Source organism: Corvus brachyrhynchos, unplaced genomic scaffold, assembly GCF_000691975.1.
Source record: "Corvus brachyrhynchos isolate BGI_N302 unplaced genomic scaffold, ASM69197v1 scaffold43, whole genome shotgun sequence".
Taxonomy (NCBI): Eukaryota; Metazoa; Chordata; class Aves; order Passeriformes; family Corvidae; genus Corvus; species Corvus brachyrhynchos.
The window spans coordinates 3,188,797-3,204,956 of NW_008237353.1; the positions used below are offsets into that span (position 1 = coordinate 3,188,797).

Genomic DNA, 16,160 nt, shown 5'->3' on the forward strand with positions numbered 1-16,160 from the left:
TCAGCAGGATTAGCAGCAGCCCGACAACTGCACAACTTTGGAATTAAGGTAAGAAGCTTTAGAGTACATTACTTAAAAAAATCAGACTTCCCCTGCTTTGAAAAGTGTTGTTCATCAAAAAGAAAAAGCCTCCATTCTTGTTACAAACGTGTATGTGTAGTACATCCTAATTAATTTGTAAAATCTGGGGTTTTACTGAGTAAATCTGCTGTTTAAAAGCAGTGTTTGTTTGTATCTAAAATTAAACAAAGCATGCAGCATATATTTTCTACAGACACTGCACCCAGATCATTGTGTTTAATAGCCTCTAGCATGCATTAAACTCCAATTTTGAGATTTCCTCAATAAATCTTCAGCTTTTTAAAAAAGAAAGCTTATTTTTGTTTCTAAAGTAACAGTTATATTTGTATATATAGATCCCAAAGTGTAACTTTTGAAAGATGATTTAAATGCATAAATAAACTACAAATGATCCAGAAATGAAAAGAAAGTGTTAAGATTGTTAACATTGCTGGATTGCTCAGGGATTTTTTTGTGTTTTGTCATCTCCTTTGCTCTGGAGATGAACAGATGTGCTTAATAGAATTTTATCTTACAATTTACTAAGCTGCATTTTGCCACAGGTCTTTGTCTTAGAAGCTAAAGACAGAATTGGTGGCCGAGTGTGGGATGATAAGACATTCACAGGTGTCACTGTTGGAAGAGGTGCACAGATCGTCAATGGATGTGTCAACAACCCAATGGCACTAATGTGTGAGCAAGTGGGTTCCTGCAGTGGTCATGATTATCACTAGTGAAAAACTGTTGTTAAAGCCAGGCTCAGATGGCTGGGTAAGGGTGGGAGTCCTTTTCTTGTGACATGATTAAAATCCTGTTCTGCATTGTAAGTAAATTCCATGTTGCTATTATATATTTGATAACAGTTGGGAACAGAGAAGAGCTGTAGAATGGTTTCAGGCACATTATGTAAAGAAAAACAAGGTGGCTCCAGCTTCAGAACCAGAAGAAACCACTGTTTTCCTCTTTTCTAGAGACAGTAACATAAAAGGTCCCCAGCAGACTTCTTTTGGGCTGAGAAAGGCTTTACTGTGGGAGGCTACTGCTTCTGTGATGGATTTGCCTTTGCTGCCTCTCAGTATTTCTAGTTAAATTTTGCACAAGCTAAGATTAACATTTCTAGTTTTTTTAGTTGTTAGATTTCTAACAACTAAATTGCTACTGATGCAAACATGCTGTGGTTCAATTTCTGTAAAAATTCTTGTTACTTGCTGGTTTAGTTTAGGTTTTTTTTGAGGTAGGGATCTGAATTTCTCCAAGTGGAACCTGAGTGTGGATTTTGCTCAGACACACATGTAAATCCAGCCCATGCCATTTAATTGTTTAGTATAGTGCCATTAAGAAATTCTAGGGTTTTTTTATCTAGGTGTTTTTAAAAGTAATGTTTTATTTATGAGAAGGGGAACAATGACTTCTGGATACACTTCAGATACTCATCCCTTTGTGGCCATTTAATGTAAATTTTCATTGAAGGTACAAACTGTGTCTTAAGATCTGCAGTGGTGACCAACAGCGTAGAGAGATGTGAGGATATGTGAAAAACACTGGAGCATGCCCTAAGTAAAAAGGCCCTAGGAAGAAATTAGCACTATGTTTGTGCTATTTTCTCTGGATTAACTCTGTAGAACACAAAAACATCTTTATTTAAATTGAGCTCTGTTGTGTTTTTGATGCAGGTTGGACAAGCAAAGCAAGGTACTAGGTTTAATTTCAAATACTTTGTTTGGTTGTTAATAACATTTATGGTAACTGGGAAACAATATCCTGTTAATTCCTGAGTTCAGGGAACTGTTTGGGCCTCAGACACCAGAAAGTTGTATAAAGTAACTGATTTTAATTGTGACTTAGAAAATGAATTGAGGTGGAAATAAAGGAGACTGGTTCATCATGTTTGATTACCACACTCTATTTCTGTACTAGCCCTTGCCTGACAGGAAAGTTGCAGAGGAGATTTCTTTGAATCCCCAGTAAAGGAAAGGACAGAAAAGTGGGAAAAAACTAATTTGTGGACAATTAACAGATAGAAGGATTGTTGGTATTCCAGTTTGAAGAGAACAGGAGTTAACTCTGACTAAAGTTGTTGATGTTTTTAAAATGGTATCACTTAAATCTGAGGCATTTACCACCTTATGTTAAGTAACTTTGAGCAGGCTGGGTGCTGTAGATTTTTCATACTTAAAAAAGCAATAAAATGTCTTTTTCTTAAGCTTGGCATAAAAATGCACAAACTAGGGGAGAAATGTGACTTGATCCAGGAAGGTGGAAGGATAACAGATCCCACTATTGATAAACGTATGGACTTTCATTTCAATGCCATCCTAGATGTCGTCTCTGAGTGGAGAAAAGATAAAACCCAACATCAAGATGTTCCTCTTGGTGGTGAGTGAGAGATTTATTGCAAAGTGAAGATGTTGGCTATGTTCATAAAGTTCTATATTAAATTGGCTCTTACATCAGACATTTTTTAAAGTGTATGGCTGTCCGTCTGACCTTAAATCCAATAGGTATTTCTGATATTCTGTCTTGTTTTCATGAGGTAGCTTTTTTCAGTATAGCTAGTGTCACTAGCAGCTCAAAAGACTTGCATCTGGCTGAAGCAGGCCATAGCTAGCCTTAGCCTTACACTTTTTGACTAACCTGCCTAAAAATGCCTGATCAAAGCCGCCTGCTGGCAAGAACAGTCCCGTCTCCATTGGTAACGCCTCCCACCACAGTTACAGCTTGTAAACTCAACAGCAAAAAATAAATTTGCTCAGAAATGTCTGCCTCCCAAATCTCTTTAGCATGGATTCTGTAAGACAGAATTAACAACTCCTACGTTCTTCAGTGAACCCTAGATAAAATTTCTCAGTTCTTTGATTTTGTAAAAATTAATCAGGATTTATTTGCAAGGATTCTCCATTATCTTAAAGTGTATTTTACCTGAAATATCTTCAACTGTATATTGATGATAGCTAAACAATTAATTTCTCTCCTGTCTCACTCAGAAACCTGTGAGTAAACAACAAAGTTGTACTCTATCACTGGAAAGATCTTGTGGTTTTTTTTTTTTTTTCCTATGAGAAGAAAAACATCTTGGTACAAACTAGCACTAAGCTTGAATATCTTGTGATCCAGGGAACAGCATGTTGAAATGCAGTAGGACTTCTGACAAACTGTGATATATTCTAATTTTAAATGTGTTCTTTCACAGAAAAAATACAAGAGATCTATAAAGCCTTTATTCAGGAGTCTGGTATCCAGTTCAGTGAGCTGGAAGAAAAAGTACTACAGTTCCATCTCAGTAATTTGGAGTATGCCTGTGGCAGCAATCTCTCTCAGGTGAGTTTTGACAGCTGTGTTCTGAAGTGGTTGAGCTCCACAGAAGATAGGGTTAGAAGTAACCTTGAAAAATCACCTGATCCATTCTATGGCCCTAGAGGAAGAATGAGCTATCCTGACTATTCCTACACCCCTGACCTGTTCTTTGCAAGCACTGAGACACTGACTCCAACACTGCCTTATTTAATCTGATGGGAGTTCCTGATGCGTTTCCAGTGAGATGCTCTTTAAGCAGAAGTTGAGTAGATGGTTAGAAGGGAGCAGGGCATCTTGCTGAGATGCTGGGTGAGAGTTAACTCCTCCTCAGATGCTGGGTGTGACTTATGCTTCTCAGTTCTGTTTAAGAACTGAGGTATTTCTCTACCCCGCTATGTGTCTTGAGAATAAATGCATTTAACTTCTGAAGTGTTCTAACCCCCTGATGGTGAGGCCCAGTTCACCACTCTTGGCTACCTCATACTTGGCTGCCATCAAGACTTCAGTATTAACCAAGCAGCTCCAGGAAATACCAAAGTATCATATTATTGGCAGCGCATTATTTACTCAGTCCTGTTGCTACATTTAAAGACATTTAGTGTCAACTGTACTACAGCAGTGGGACAGCTCACTGATACATGCAGATGTACAAATCTGAACTGAGAAGTGCACAAGAACGTAACAAAAATCTGCAAGACAGTGCTATACCAGAGCAGTCACTGGAAAATATTTTGATAGGTCAAGTTTTCATACTCCACGAGCACCCAGGAGAATTAAGAAAGATGCAAAAATCTACCTTACCTTCAATTTTAGAATCAAAATATGATTGAATTTATGCAACTGCAGTGATAGGAATTGGCATCTGAATAGTAGTTTGAGAATTGTTTCAGATTTTTCACTGCTAAGTGGTAATTGCTTAGTGCAAATACCGCTGTTTTATTAACTATAAAGTTGCAGGGGTTGGGGGACAAGGTCAGTGAAAGGTATCATGGAAAAACCTTACAAAGTTACAGAAAAATTCCATTGAGTTGGGGTTTTTTTTGTATCTCATTTTCCCCTTTATGTTGGGAAATAAGGTATTTCCATTTTTATATGAAGTCCTAAGGCTGTAAAATCTGATCATTTTGCTAGATATGGACAACTGAAATAAATACACTGCAATTCACGTGGATTTTTGTACTACTTGCCTTGTTTTCTCTCCAAAGCAGAACCATAAATTCCCTGCTAGTGACGAACCCATATTAAGACTTTTCTTAATCCAGCAATTGATATATTATATCCTAGCACTAGGTAAATAAGAATTTTGATTTTGTCAGCATTGCCATAAATTCTGGTAATACACTTTTTCCAGTTGCAAAGGGGGCTAGGGTGGCTTCTTCTAAGCTGTGGAACTTTTCATAGGACCCATGTCCCATCACCAGTAGAAACAGGCAATTATGTTCTGTCCACAGGTATCTGCACGCTCATGGGACCACAATGAATTTTTTGCCCAGTTTGCTGGAGATCACACTCTTCTAACTGTGGGATATTCCACTGTGATTGATAAGTTGGCAGAAGGGCTGGACATCCGGCTGAATTTCCCAGTGAGTCTGGAAAATGTTGATGCACTGCCTGTCTTGGATTGCTTTGAAACATCCAGTCATATATTTGTATTCTTTTGGACCAGGCAAATCTGTGCCTGTGATTGTTTCAATTTTTCTTTAAAAAAACCAAAGAGGACAATTTCAGCATTTCTGAAATTCTCTTTGAGGACTATCAGTACTTAAATATTATGATATGATGATTTTATATGTTTAGAATCACGATGATTTTTCTTTTTCAGCTTCATGGAGGCTATTTTTCATCTTTCAGGATTTCTCTGAAAATCTGTGTTACCACTTTCTAGTTTGGTGACTGGTGCTGTATTAGCTGTTCTTGCTGGAATTTGCATTGCATATGTACATTTTGTAGTACAGCCTTTCAATGTCTTTCAATAGGTACAGAGTATTGACTATTCTGGTGAAGAAGTGCAGGTCACTACTGCAGATGGAACAGTGTGGACAACACAGAAGGTACCAAGTATGCTTCAAGACTAAGAATTTCAGAGAACACACAGTACTTTTTGTCTTTTCTTTCTCTCAGAAGGCAATTTAGTCCAATTTCTCCCCATTCAAAGATGAATACTCATGTATTTTAGTGGTCTGTATTTGTGTGTCCTAGAGCCTAATTTTTTGTGAGGATGCTTGAGATTTGAGTGTGAGTTGATTTGAAGAACTGAGGACTATAAAGGGTAGTACTAAAAATGTGAAGCAAATAGATTTTTATCTGGTCTTTGAAATGACATTTGTTACCTGGTTCCATTCCCTGCTCAGCTTTACCCCATTTAGCATGTGTATCTGCCCTGTTAAAATTTCAGACTTTGACAATCCCTATTTCTCAGTCTCTCTTATTCCCTGTATCCTCACCTTCTTCTTGCTGAGTAATTTAGCTTTTAGTAATTTTTAAAATTATATATCAACTTGATAAAGATTGGAGTGACATCAACAGTGTTACTGAGTATTTTAAAGAGAAGGACTCTCTGATTAAAACCAAACCACTGACCGACTATCTATCTCTCCTTTCAAACAGTTTTGTTAATCTGAGAGCTATTGACTACCATTTACTGGAAGTATTGGTAGCATGGTTAGCCACTGTGATACAAGCAGTTCAACAGACTATGACTTAAAATCAGTGAACTGTGGGATCTGTTCTCACCTGAATGTAAGGCATGTGTTTCCCATTAATGGGAACTAAAACCAGAAATCTAGAAATGTCTGGTGTGTTATTATGCTGCATCCTACAAGAATAATCCAAGACAGTTAGGAGGATGCTATGAGGTTAAAGTGCTGTATTCAGGTTTTGGTACTGTTGTGATTGTAGCTGTTTCTTTCAGGTATTAGTGACTGTACCACTGGCCCTTCTTCAGAAAAATGCCATTCAGTTTAATCCTCCACTGTCAGAAAAAAAAATTAAAGCCATTAATAGTTTGGGAGCAGGAGTCATTGAGAAAGTAAGTGATTTCATAATATCTTTAATTTTCTTTTCATAGAAACATTGGCTGTTTTGTCCCTGCTGCTTTTGCAGTGTATTTCTCAGGATTTATGATGCATTTCATTTTACTTGTATACAGTAGCCCAGGAGAGCAAAATGCTATCGGGGATCACATGTATTTCTGCTTCTTAGATTTTACAACTTAATGGCATTTTTAAAGAAACTGTTTGCAGAAGAATTTCATAGCTTAGACATTTTGTGCCTAATTTTGATCAAGGCTTCATGATGGTCTTGAATCTTTCAGAATTCCAATAATCTGTTTATTTCAGGTCATTTTAACCTAGTAAATTCATAAACTATTTGCAAAGAATACTGAAAGTTGTGTATTTGACCAGTGTAAAATCTCCTACCCTTTCCCAATACAAAAACACAGCCTCTCCTGAAAAGCTCCCTAGTAAGATGTGTGCTTAGAAGAAAACAGTAACAAAGTAATGCCAGAAACAGGATTATAGCACTGTTGAAATTAAAAGACAAGATTAAGAAACTCCAAATACAGGATGCAGATTGTTTATGTTATACATTAGGTTTGCAAAAAAAATCTGCTGAATTTCTTGAGCATTTTACACAATTGCTTCCATTGTGGATTTGATATTCTGTGCATTTGAAATTTGAGATCAGCATTTTTTTTTCTTTGCCTGTCCACCTTGGAGGACAGGTCCGTATATTCTCTGTTGGGACCTACTAATAGGAACAGCTGTGTGTCTAAATGAGTGGTAGCAGGAAAATGTATTAGAAGAACATATACCATATCCTGTTATGAGTTTTGTGGTATGAAATGCTTAAATTCCATTCTTCTATATCTTTCTAGATTGCCTTGCAGTTTCCATATAGATTTTGGGACAGTAAAATTCAAGGGGCTGATTTTTTTGGTCATGTTCCACCCAATTCCAGCCAACGTGGGCTCTTTAGTGTCTTCTATGACATGGATCCAGAGGTATGATATATACCAACTGTATTTTTTCTTGGCCCTTCACAAATTCAGTTTGAAATCTAGGTGCAGTAATTACTCAACAACAAAATTTTTCTTCTTCCCTGCCCCCTGCTCTTCCCCCGTCCCCCCCATCTGCAACTATTAAAAGCAGTGGAAGCAGCGTCATTTACCAAGAAAAACCTGATCAATATTTTGTTGTAATAAATGGGAATGTTTTCCACTGTTTGGATACAGAATAATATACAAACAAGTACATTCTCTATATCTACTGAAAAAGAGGCTGTAATACCTTACTATTGAACTACTAATGTGGGAAAAAGGCTACTGGTCACTTCCAGTTTAGGACTTCTGTTCCCTTATTAAATCCACTAAAAATCCCGTTAAAAAGACCAACTACTAACTTACTAATGCTCACTGGCTTGCAGTAGTCTGAATATCTATGTGGAATAGCAGAAGAAAAGACAAGCATCAAGTTCTGCATGAAACTGAGACCTGTAGGGTCAGTCTCATACTCATGAATTTCAAAGCAGATTCAAACCAGTGGACTCACATCATGTTTCTCTTCCCTGCCAGTTCCAGGCAGACACGTGACACATTTGTATTATACCTCTTCGTACTTTTGCAACAACTGCTGCCTTCTATTTGGCAGCAATTAAAAAGCCATTTTGTGACCTGATGTCTTACTCCAAAAGGAAACCATCCTGTGATGTTTGTGCTCTGTTACTGCCTGATCTGTACCTGTATACAACTTCAAGTGAGTTGTGTCCAGTACTCTTAAGCTCATGCTGCAAGAGGCTCAGTGTGCTGGTGCTGTCCAGAGACCCTACACATAATTCTTAATTTGCTTGACAGCTATTCTCTGCTAGTTTTCAAATTCAGTAACAGAAGAATTACTGCCTTACATAAACAAGAGAGGCAGAGTTCTATAAAGGCACTGAGAACCTGTGTGCTCTTCACTACTCACCACTTCACCTCTAAAACTTCTGCATGGTAGCAAATGTCTTGAAGTGGAAGAAAATACCAGTAGAAGTGATCTTTCATTTCTTGGTCCAAAATCTGCTGGTAAGAACCTAGTACTGGTCTAATCAAAAACATATCTAACTAGTATTTAAATAGACTCTCTCTGTCACCACATTTTGAAAATGGAGTACAGCTGAGGTGGAAGTTTGGCACAGAACTGAAGCTTCAGAGGGTGCACAAAGAATAACACTAACAATGTAATTTTTTTTTTTTTTTTGGTACAGCCTTTAAGCAGGTAGATAGGAAGTTTTCAGTAAATTCAGCAAGTTGTAAAAGGGGCTGACTGTAACAGATCTGTGAACAAGACATCAGAAGATGTAGTAATTTGAGCATAAATACTGTAGAATATGCACCCTTTATTGCAAGGAATCAAACCCACTTTTCTATAGAACAATAGTTGCTTTGCAGCTCAAAGTATCTTTGCAATACCAATTAAGAGAGACTTTTTATGAAATACTTAATAAGGTCCTGTTTTTAGGGCAAAGAAAGCATTTTAATGTCAGTGGTCACTGGAGATGCTGTGACAACCATTAAGAATTTAGATGATCAACAAGTACTGCAACAGTGTATGACTGTACTCCGAGAGCTGTTTAAGGAGCAGGTAAGAGAAGCCTCTTTTATTAAGAGATGAATTAACTTGTCACCAGAATAAAGCTTTCAAATGTAGTACTTCATGATGTATAGGCAAACCTTTGACATTTAAAACTACTTTTCTTTTCTTGTCAGTTTCAGGGAATAGGTTTTCTTTGAGACATACTAAAATCACAATTTTTGATCTCTTGTGTGAAAAATGTATATTGAAAGATGTCTCAGAAGGACAGTAGTAATTAACTGGAAGATACAAATGAACTATCATCCTTCAAAGTGCTTTTAAAAAGCAAAATTGATTAAAATCAGTACTTTAGGCACATAACACAAAACAGACTTTTTACTTGGCTGTCATTTTTTTTCTATCATGACCACTTCTAATACGTGATAAGATCTTTCAGCTAGGCGAATTTGGTTGATTTCTGCCTTCTCCCCTCCAAAGGCAACTGAAATTACAACACCCCAAAACAATCCAATCGAATCAGTTTCTCTTCTACTAACAACCCTTTCTCAGCTGTCTTGGGATGGAGGTACAGGCAAAATGATCTAGCAAAGGCCCTACATCCCAAATGTAAAAAAAACCCACTAGATAAAAATTTCTACCTGTTTTCCTTCCCCCAGATCATCATTAGGATAAAAACTGAAAATCAGAGAAATCTGGGGCAAGCAGAACACTAGCACTCAGCAATGTTACTTGCATTCCATTCTAGAGACAATAATGCCTCAATTAATTTACTTAGAGCAGTTAGATCCCCAGGAATGACTGTGTTAATAATGTTCAGGGGTGATCTCTCAAGTTTTACTGAAGGTTCAAATGTTAGGATTAATGATCTTGGAAGAACTTCAGTATCTGAAGACTCAACTATTCCTAGAAACATACCTTTGGCAATGGCTTTATTGTTACTAGAATGACATGCAGTGGAAGTTCACATACTTGTATTTTGATCTCATGAAAATGTAGCAAATGGGTCTTTGGTTTCAGTGCCACTCTGGTCCAGAAGAGTGATTGTCATGGCTATCTCCATGGTTAACAGCAGCCGTGAACTTCAGTCACCTGAGGACGATGCAGCAGGATTTTCAAAGACAAGCTGGCTTCAGGGGTGTACCAGAGCTACTTCTGGGACATTCATACAACTTGTCATACTTGGCTGGTCCTTGTCTTGATTGCTTGAGTCTCTCATGTGCTGCCTGAATGGGTCTATTTGTCAATAACAGACATTGTGCAAGAGGCAACCAGAGCTGCTTCTGTTTACTTGTCATGAGCTCCTCCAGAGTAAGACCACAGCTGTAGCTGACTAACCCTTCATTCAAGTGTAATTCAGGCTCTCTTTGGTAAAAATCTGTGCAATTTGCTGCAACGTGACAAAGAATACACAGTATTACTGTCATGGCTCAGCCAGACCCTGACTTCCTGGTTTTTGTTTTCTCCCTGAACCTAGTTTACAAGACAGCTCATTTTCTAATAGATAAGTAATTTTATTTCTCCATTGGAATAAAATTATCTCCAAAATGAAAACTGAATTTTGAGATTTAAGAAGCTAGATGTAGCAAGCATTATGCCTAACCAATACAAAAATTGCTTACTTATACATACAAACATGTTGAACAGTATCAGTATTGTATTTGTTTACAAGAGTATGCATATATGTATTTTGAGGGGAATTTTCTTTCTCGTGTACTTTTAGGTGTATTACAATATGCAGATTTGTTGAATTCAGAATAGTGTAGCTGTGATGTTTCAGGCATCAGGCGAGTCTAGCAAACGGAATTATCTTTGTGGTTAGTACTATAATAAAAAAATAGGAATTTAATTCTGGAATGCGACCTTAATCTGTATCTTAATAATACAAAATACTCTAAAGATTACAAGAAACCATTTGAGAAAAAGCTGTGCAATTCTGAACTTCTCTTTGCAGTGTTTAACTCCTATTTTGATTATGCAGGAGGTTCCTGACCCAGTGAAGTTTTTTGTTACTCGATGGAGCAATGACCCTTGGCTGCAGATGGCGTACAGTTTTGTGAAAACAGGGGGCAGCGGTGAAGCTTACGACATCATAGCTGAAGACATACAAGGAAAAGTTTTTTTTGCTGGTGAGGTAAGTATCTTTGTTACTGTTGATTAAGGTTACTGGAAGCAGTTTCTTATGGAAGATCGTCTCTTGCTAAGCAACACCATTAACCTAGAGGTAGTATATAAATATTCTGTTATGTAAAGATGCTGATGATTCTTGATGCAGAACCCTCTCTATTCATATTATTACTGGGCATGGGAAGTCTGCCAAATACTTCAGGTCAGGAGTAAAATGCATTTTTAGTCAAATTTTCTTTCTGTTACTCCACTTGTGGGTAACATAACAAATGCACCATGATGGTGTAGGTGCACTCTGTACTGGAGCAGAACTTAACCTGCCCCACTAAAGTGCAGATAGCAGAACAGACTGCTACTTCTGTAGCTGACTTGCTTGCAAATTTTGATGTTCCTAAAAATCTCAAGTTATTTCCTTTGATGCTCTAAGGAGTTTTCCACAGCTTTTAAAAATGTAGGTATATGCTTAAGGAAAACAAAACTGATCTTGTAAACTAAAATTCTATGCCATTGGTTTTAGAAACAATTGACTTTTTTTCTTTTTTTTTTTTTTTTTAATGCAGGCCACAAATAGGCACTTTCCCCAGACTGTTACAGGAGCTTACTTGAGTGGGGTTCGAGAAGCAAGCAAGATAGCAGCATTTTAAGTACCTAAATTTTGTGTTTATAGATATATTTTTAATTGATTTCTGTGGGTAAAACAATCTTCAAGTTTCCTATTGCTGCCTTTTTCCTATGTGGTACTTGCATAGTATATGGTACCTGAAGATAAAATCTTCACCTTCCTTTTCCTCTTCCTCCCCCACCCTATTTTAAGCCCTGATGATACATATTGTTGGGGGCTTTTTTCCAGCTAAGGTATTACTAGCAGGAGTGACATTGGAATCACTGGCCACAGCTTAACTAAGAGAACTTTTGTCAACAGTCCTCTTCTGTATGGCTCAAGTCATGCTATTGTGAACCTTCATTTCAGAAGGTCAGATTAAAACAATACTAAGTTAACATACAGCATTAAAAATGCTGGCAGTTAGTAACAATATGGGAATTTTCCACTAACTGTGCTTCTCAGGTTGATTATGCTCACAGGAGTTCAAACTGGCTTCCAAGAGCCTGAATAGCCTAGAAAAATTCTAGGATTAATATAGGAAGGAACTCAACTATCACTTTTCCCACTTACAATCAATAACCTTTTCTATAATATTTTTTCATATTCTTAGCTTCCACTAAGTGGGCTTTGGAATATGAAGTTTGTTCCTTTAAATAAGAGAGCTGGAACAGTTTACAGTGCAATCATAGAAAGGTTATTGTAGCTAATCAAAACTTGAAAAATTAACTTTTACATTACTTTTAAAAACTTTGAAATATTATCTCTGCTACTTATTCAGAGAAATTCTTTTTACAATAATAGGCTAAGAGTTTAGATTTGCTCATTGCTTCTGTAGAAATAGGACAGCTTAAAAATACTACATTGCTATGATTATTTTGAAAACAAACTTCCAGATTCATTTGGGCTGAGTAGAGGAAGTATCTGCTGATATGACTGTACAGTCAGGAGTGCAGGACTGTAAGTTCTTAATAGCTCATTCAACTTTTATATTAAAAAATAAATGAAGATGAATGAGGAAAAATATTAACACTCATGAAGGGCTGAAACAAGGTGGCTTGCACTTTGACTTGAAGTTTATTTTTTTTCTTTTATTATGAAAGTATTATTAAAAACAACTTGAGAGAGTAATTCAGTAAGGGCTAGACATCTATCTAGTAGCTTTTCCATGGGACAGGGAGGAAAAATATTTTTCAACAGAAATAAGAGAGATGCAACTGGGATATCTATTGTAATACTGTTCCACTATATTGGTATTAATGAAAAAAAACTTAAATCCACTTTTAGATCTCTTTCCTCACACCTTCTCTATAACTTGGCTGCATAGATGTCAAGATTCTGAAACAAACTTAAGCACTTAACTCTATCCTGCCCCATTCTCATGTATAGGCTTTTCTCTTTTATTAATCCCTTCATTTAAGAATGACACAGCAAACATTTTTGAAAGCATTTATAGTGTTTATTTCCTTAAAGGTACATCCTTGGAAATAAACAAGAAAAATCATGGAATGTTAAGGGGTTGGAATGGACCTTAACAACTGTCTAGTCCCAACCCGCCCTGCCATGGGCAGGGACACCTCACACTAGACCAGGTCTCAAGGCCTTATCCAACCTGGCTTTGAACACCACCAGGGTCCTACTGAATAAATGCAATTCTTCTTTTCAAATATGTAATATTTTGTTTTTAGAGTAGGTATGATATTGTTAAAAACCCTTTATTTAATCTCTAATTTACAAGTTGAAGATGTTTATATGACTAGATGTTTTTCAGATATATATTCTGTTCTGCTTCTTAATGCTGAGTTATATAGACTAATAGGAAGAGTGTAACTGTTCATAATTTTCCTCTACATAAATGCTGGTATGTACAGTTTTAAAGTATTTCCAATTATTAAATTGCAATTTAAAGGCCATAAGAAGCAAGACAAAGCCTTCTCGTGATAAAAAATAATCAGGACCTCAAATTTTGCTTTTGGCAGTCATTTGCACTTTGTTAATTTCATATATTACAGGCCAACTTATGGCATAACTAGGAAAGATTGATAGCTATGTATGTTTGAGTTCCAAGTTTCTTCCCCTCTTTAACATATATGACAAATTATTAGGAGAGGAGCTTCTGGTGGTGGGAAAAAAAGCTTATTACTACACACCCAAAACAAACACACCCAATGGCGCTGCTTCAGATGACCTTGCTTAAAAACCTTCAGTTAGCTTAGTAACATATACAAACATGTCACATGTCAGGTAGGAATGATCTGGAAAGTTTAGCTCAGCATCCATTTCGCCAGTCCAAAGTTTGTATGAACATGCTTGATGTAATTCTGTTATTTGTACTTGGGATTTTCAATTTACCTACAACTTTGCAGCTAGATAAAAGCTGTACTCTAGAGAAGAGAGATGGACATGAAGAAATACTATCACATTTGGCTTTAGATGATGCACACTTACAGCATTAGAAAAACTGATAACATGATAAATTTACCAATGGCCTAGTCTTTTAATTATTTGTATATTGTTTTGGTACCAGGGCACTTAAACTGTGTTGTGCTGCACTGAAGTTTGAGGAATAAATAAAATAAGTATGTTTCATTTTAATTTACGTTCACTTGAAATATGTAAGAACATCAGGCTGGTTCTGAGACTTCATTCTTTAATGTTGCCCAAAATTTTTTTAATATCTATGTTAAAATTTATTTCAAGCATGTATGTATTTTTTCTTTTGTGTTTAATTTATTCCCTCAAATAAAGAACTGGGGAATGTTTTCTTTTAGTAGGTTTGTCTAAATGTTATTAAAAAGATTGGAATGCAGAGCATGATCTGTTGTTACACTTCAGTTCTTCTGTGTGACTATGTTATGGCAGCAGAATAAAACTGCAAAGTATTCACAGGATCCCCCTGTTTTGGTTGGTTGGTTTTTTTCTTTAAATTTAACTAGTGGCTAAGCCTACTTTATTACATTTTATATTAAGATTTCATTTTAGTATATTCTTACAGCTAGACAGTTCCTCAGAAGAGCTGCTTTACAGCTTTCTCTGAGCTCTCAGTCCTAACTGTGGTGTTCTTTGGGCAATACTGTAGTCACTGTCTTTTGCCTCCAAGTTTTAAAAAGCAATTCATAAGCTTGTGTTAGATTGTTTTCCTTAGGCCAGAGGAAATTTAAGCTAGTGATAATTGTTTAGAAGCATAACCCATAATTTTAAAATATCACCAACTAACCATTTAATGCTTTTCATGGAATAAGTGTAGTGTGAACACTATAAGCACCTGCAAGCCTGACTACTTACTCAAAACGTTTAAAATACAAACAATGACAAATTCTCATAACGCTTATCTACATTGTTCTTTGTGAAAGGGAGGTCAGGTGTTAATTTAGTCTAAGTCTGACTGCAGCTGCCTTAAGAGAAAAATACTCTTACTGCTTTGAAAGTTTATTTCACCCACATGTAGGTCTGAACCAGTTGAAAGCATTACTGTGGGCAAGGTTCACTGCTTTCCCCTGACCCTGTCATACTTGGTGAGCAGTTCAAAGTTCGTATCTTGAAGATGTGTTTTGTTCTCATTACACCTGATACTGCTTTTTAAAAATGCTAGCTTCATTCTAAGAAAAACAAGCTTTAAAACAGAAATGAAATAGTGATTAAATACTTTAAAATAGAAATGAAATACTGCTTTTTAACATAATGTACAAAGCAGCAGATTTCATCACACTACCCATAAAAATTACAATCATTCAAGAAAACAAGTACTGTTTTCCTTTCAGTCCAGCTGTCTAACACTTAGATCAGAAATAAGTGAAATAGTGCAATCTAGAGAACAAGGTCAAGTGAAAAGGCAGGGCAAGTTATGTGACACTGCCATCCTCTTACACTCAGAAACTCTGGAGCTCATCTGGTACCAAAGCTGCTACTTGGAACAGGGCCAGCAACGAGCTGGTTGCTTGGGCCCCTGCCAGGTTCCTGTCTGAACATCTCCACCCATGGCAATTCCACAGCTCCTCCAGGCCGAATTTCTGTGACCACCCTTCATGGTGAAGTTTCTTCCCCTAACAACTGCAGTTTCTCTGGAGGCAGCTTGTGCCTGTCACCTCCCATTCTCTCACTGTGCTGAGCAGAGCCTGGCCCTGCCTTCTTCATATGCTCCCATTTGGAAGTCGCAGACTGCAGGGTGATCCCCCTTCATCCATCTCTTCCTCAGGCTGAACAAGCCCAGCTCTGCTTTCCCTCCTTCACCCTGTGCTCCAGCTCCCTCACCATCTTGGTGCCCCCTCCACTGCACTCGCTCCATGAAGCCCATGTTTGCCTTGCTCCAGGAAGGCCACAGCTGGACACTGCTGCCGAGGTACTGAACAGGGGTGACAATCAGTCCCCTGCGCCGCTGGCTCCACGCTTGCTGCAAGAGCCCTGAGTCTTGTCAGTGTTCCTTACCAGAGGTGCCCATTGCTGAACAGCCTCAATGAGTTGTCTGCAAGAACCAGGCCCTTTTTGGCAAATGTGCTTGGGAAGACACC

At 37.3% G+C, this 16,160-nt stretch overlaps 1 protein-coding gene across 1 annotated transcript in view; it reads left to right on the top strand.

Annotated features, from left to right (window-relative positions):
* The window catches only part of KDM1B (lysine demethylase 1B), a 24,822-nt gene extending 10,279 nt beyond the window's left edge, over nt 1-14,543 (top strand). The window contains 11 exon segments of the mRNA XM_017730693.1: nt 1-48; nt 624-761; nt 2,265-2,436; nt 3,251-3,378; nt 4,806-4,937; nt 5,331-5,405; nt 6,266-6,382; nt 7,232-7,357; nt 8,853-8,975; nt 10,906-11,058; nt 11,612-14,543. The exon segment at nt 1-48 is cut by the window's left edge and continues 15 nt beyond it. Of these exon segments, the coding sequence (XP_017586182.1) occupies nt 1-48; nt 624-761; nt 2,265-2,436; nt 3,251-3,378; nt 4,806-4,937; nt 5,331-5,405; nt 6,266-6,382; nt 7,232-7,357; nt 8,853-8,975; nt 10,906-11,058; nt 11,612-11,695 (1,296 nt within the window). The 3' untranslated portion in view covers nt 11,696-14,543.
* Nucleotides 14,544-16,160: the final 1,617 nt, after the last annotated feature.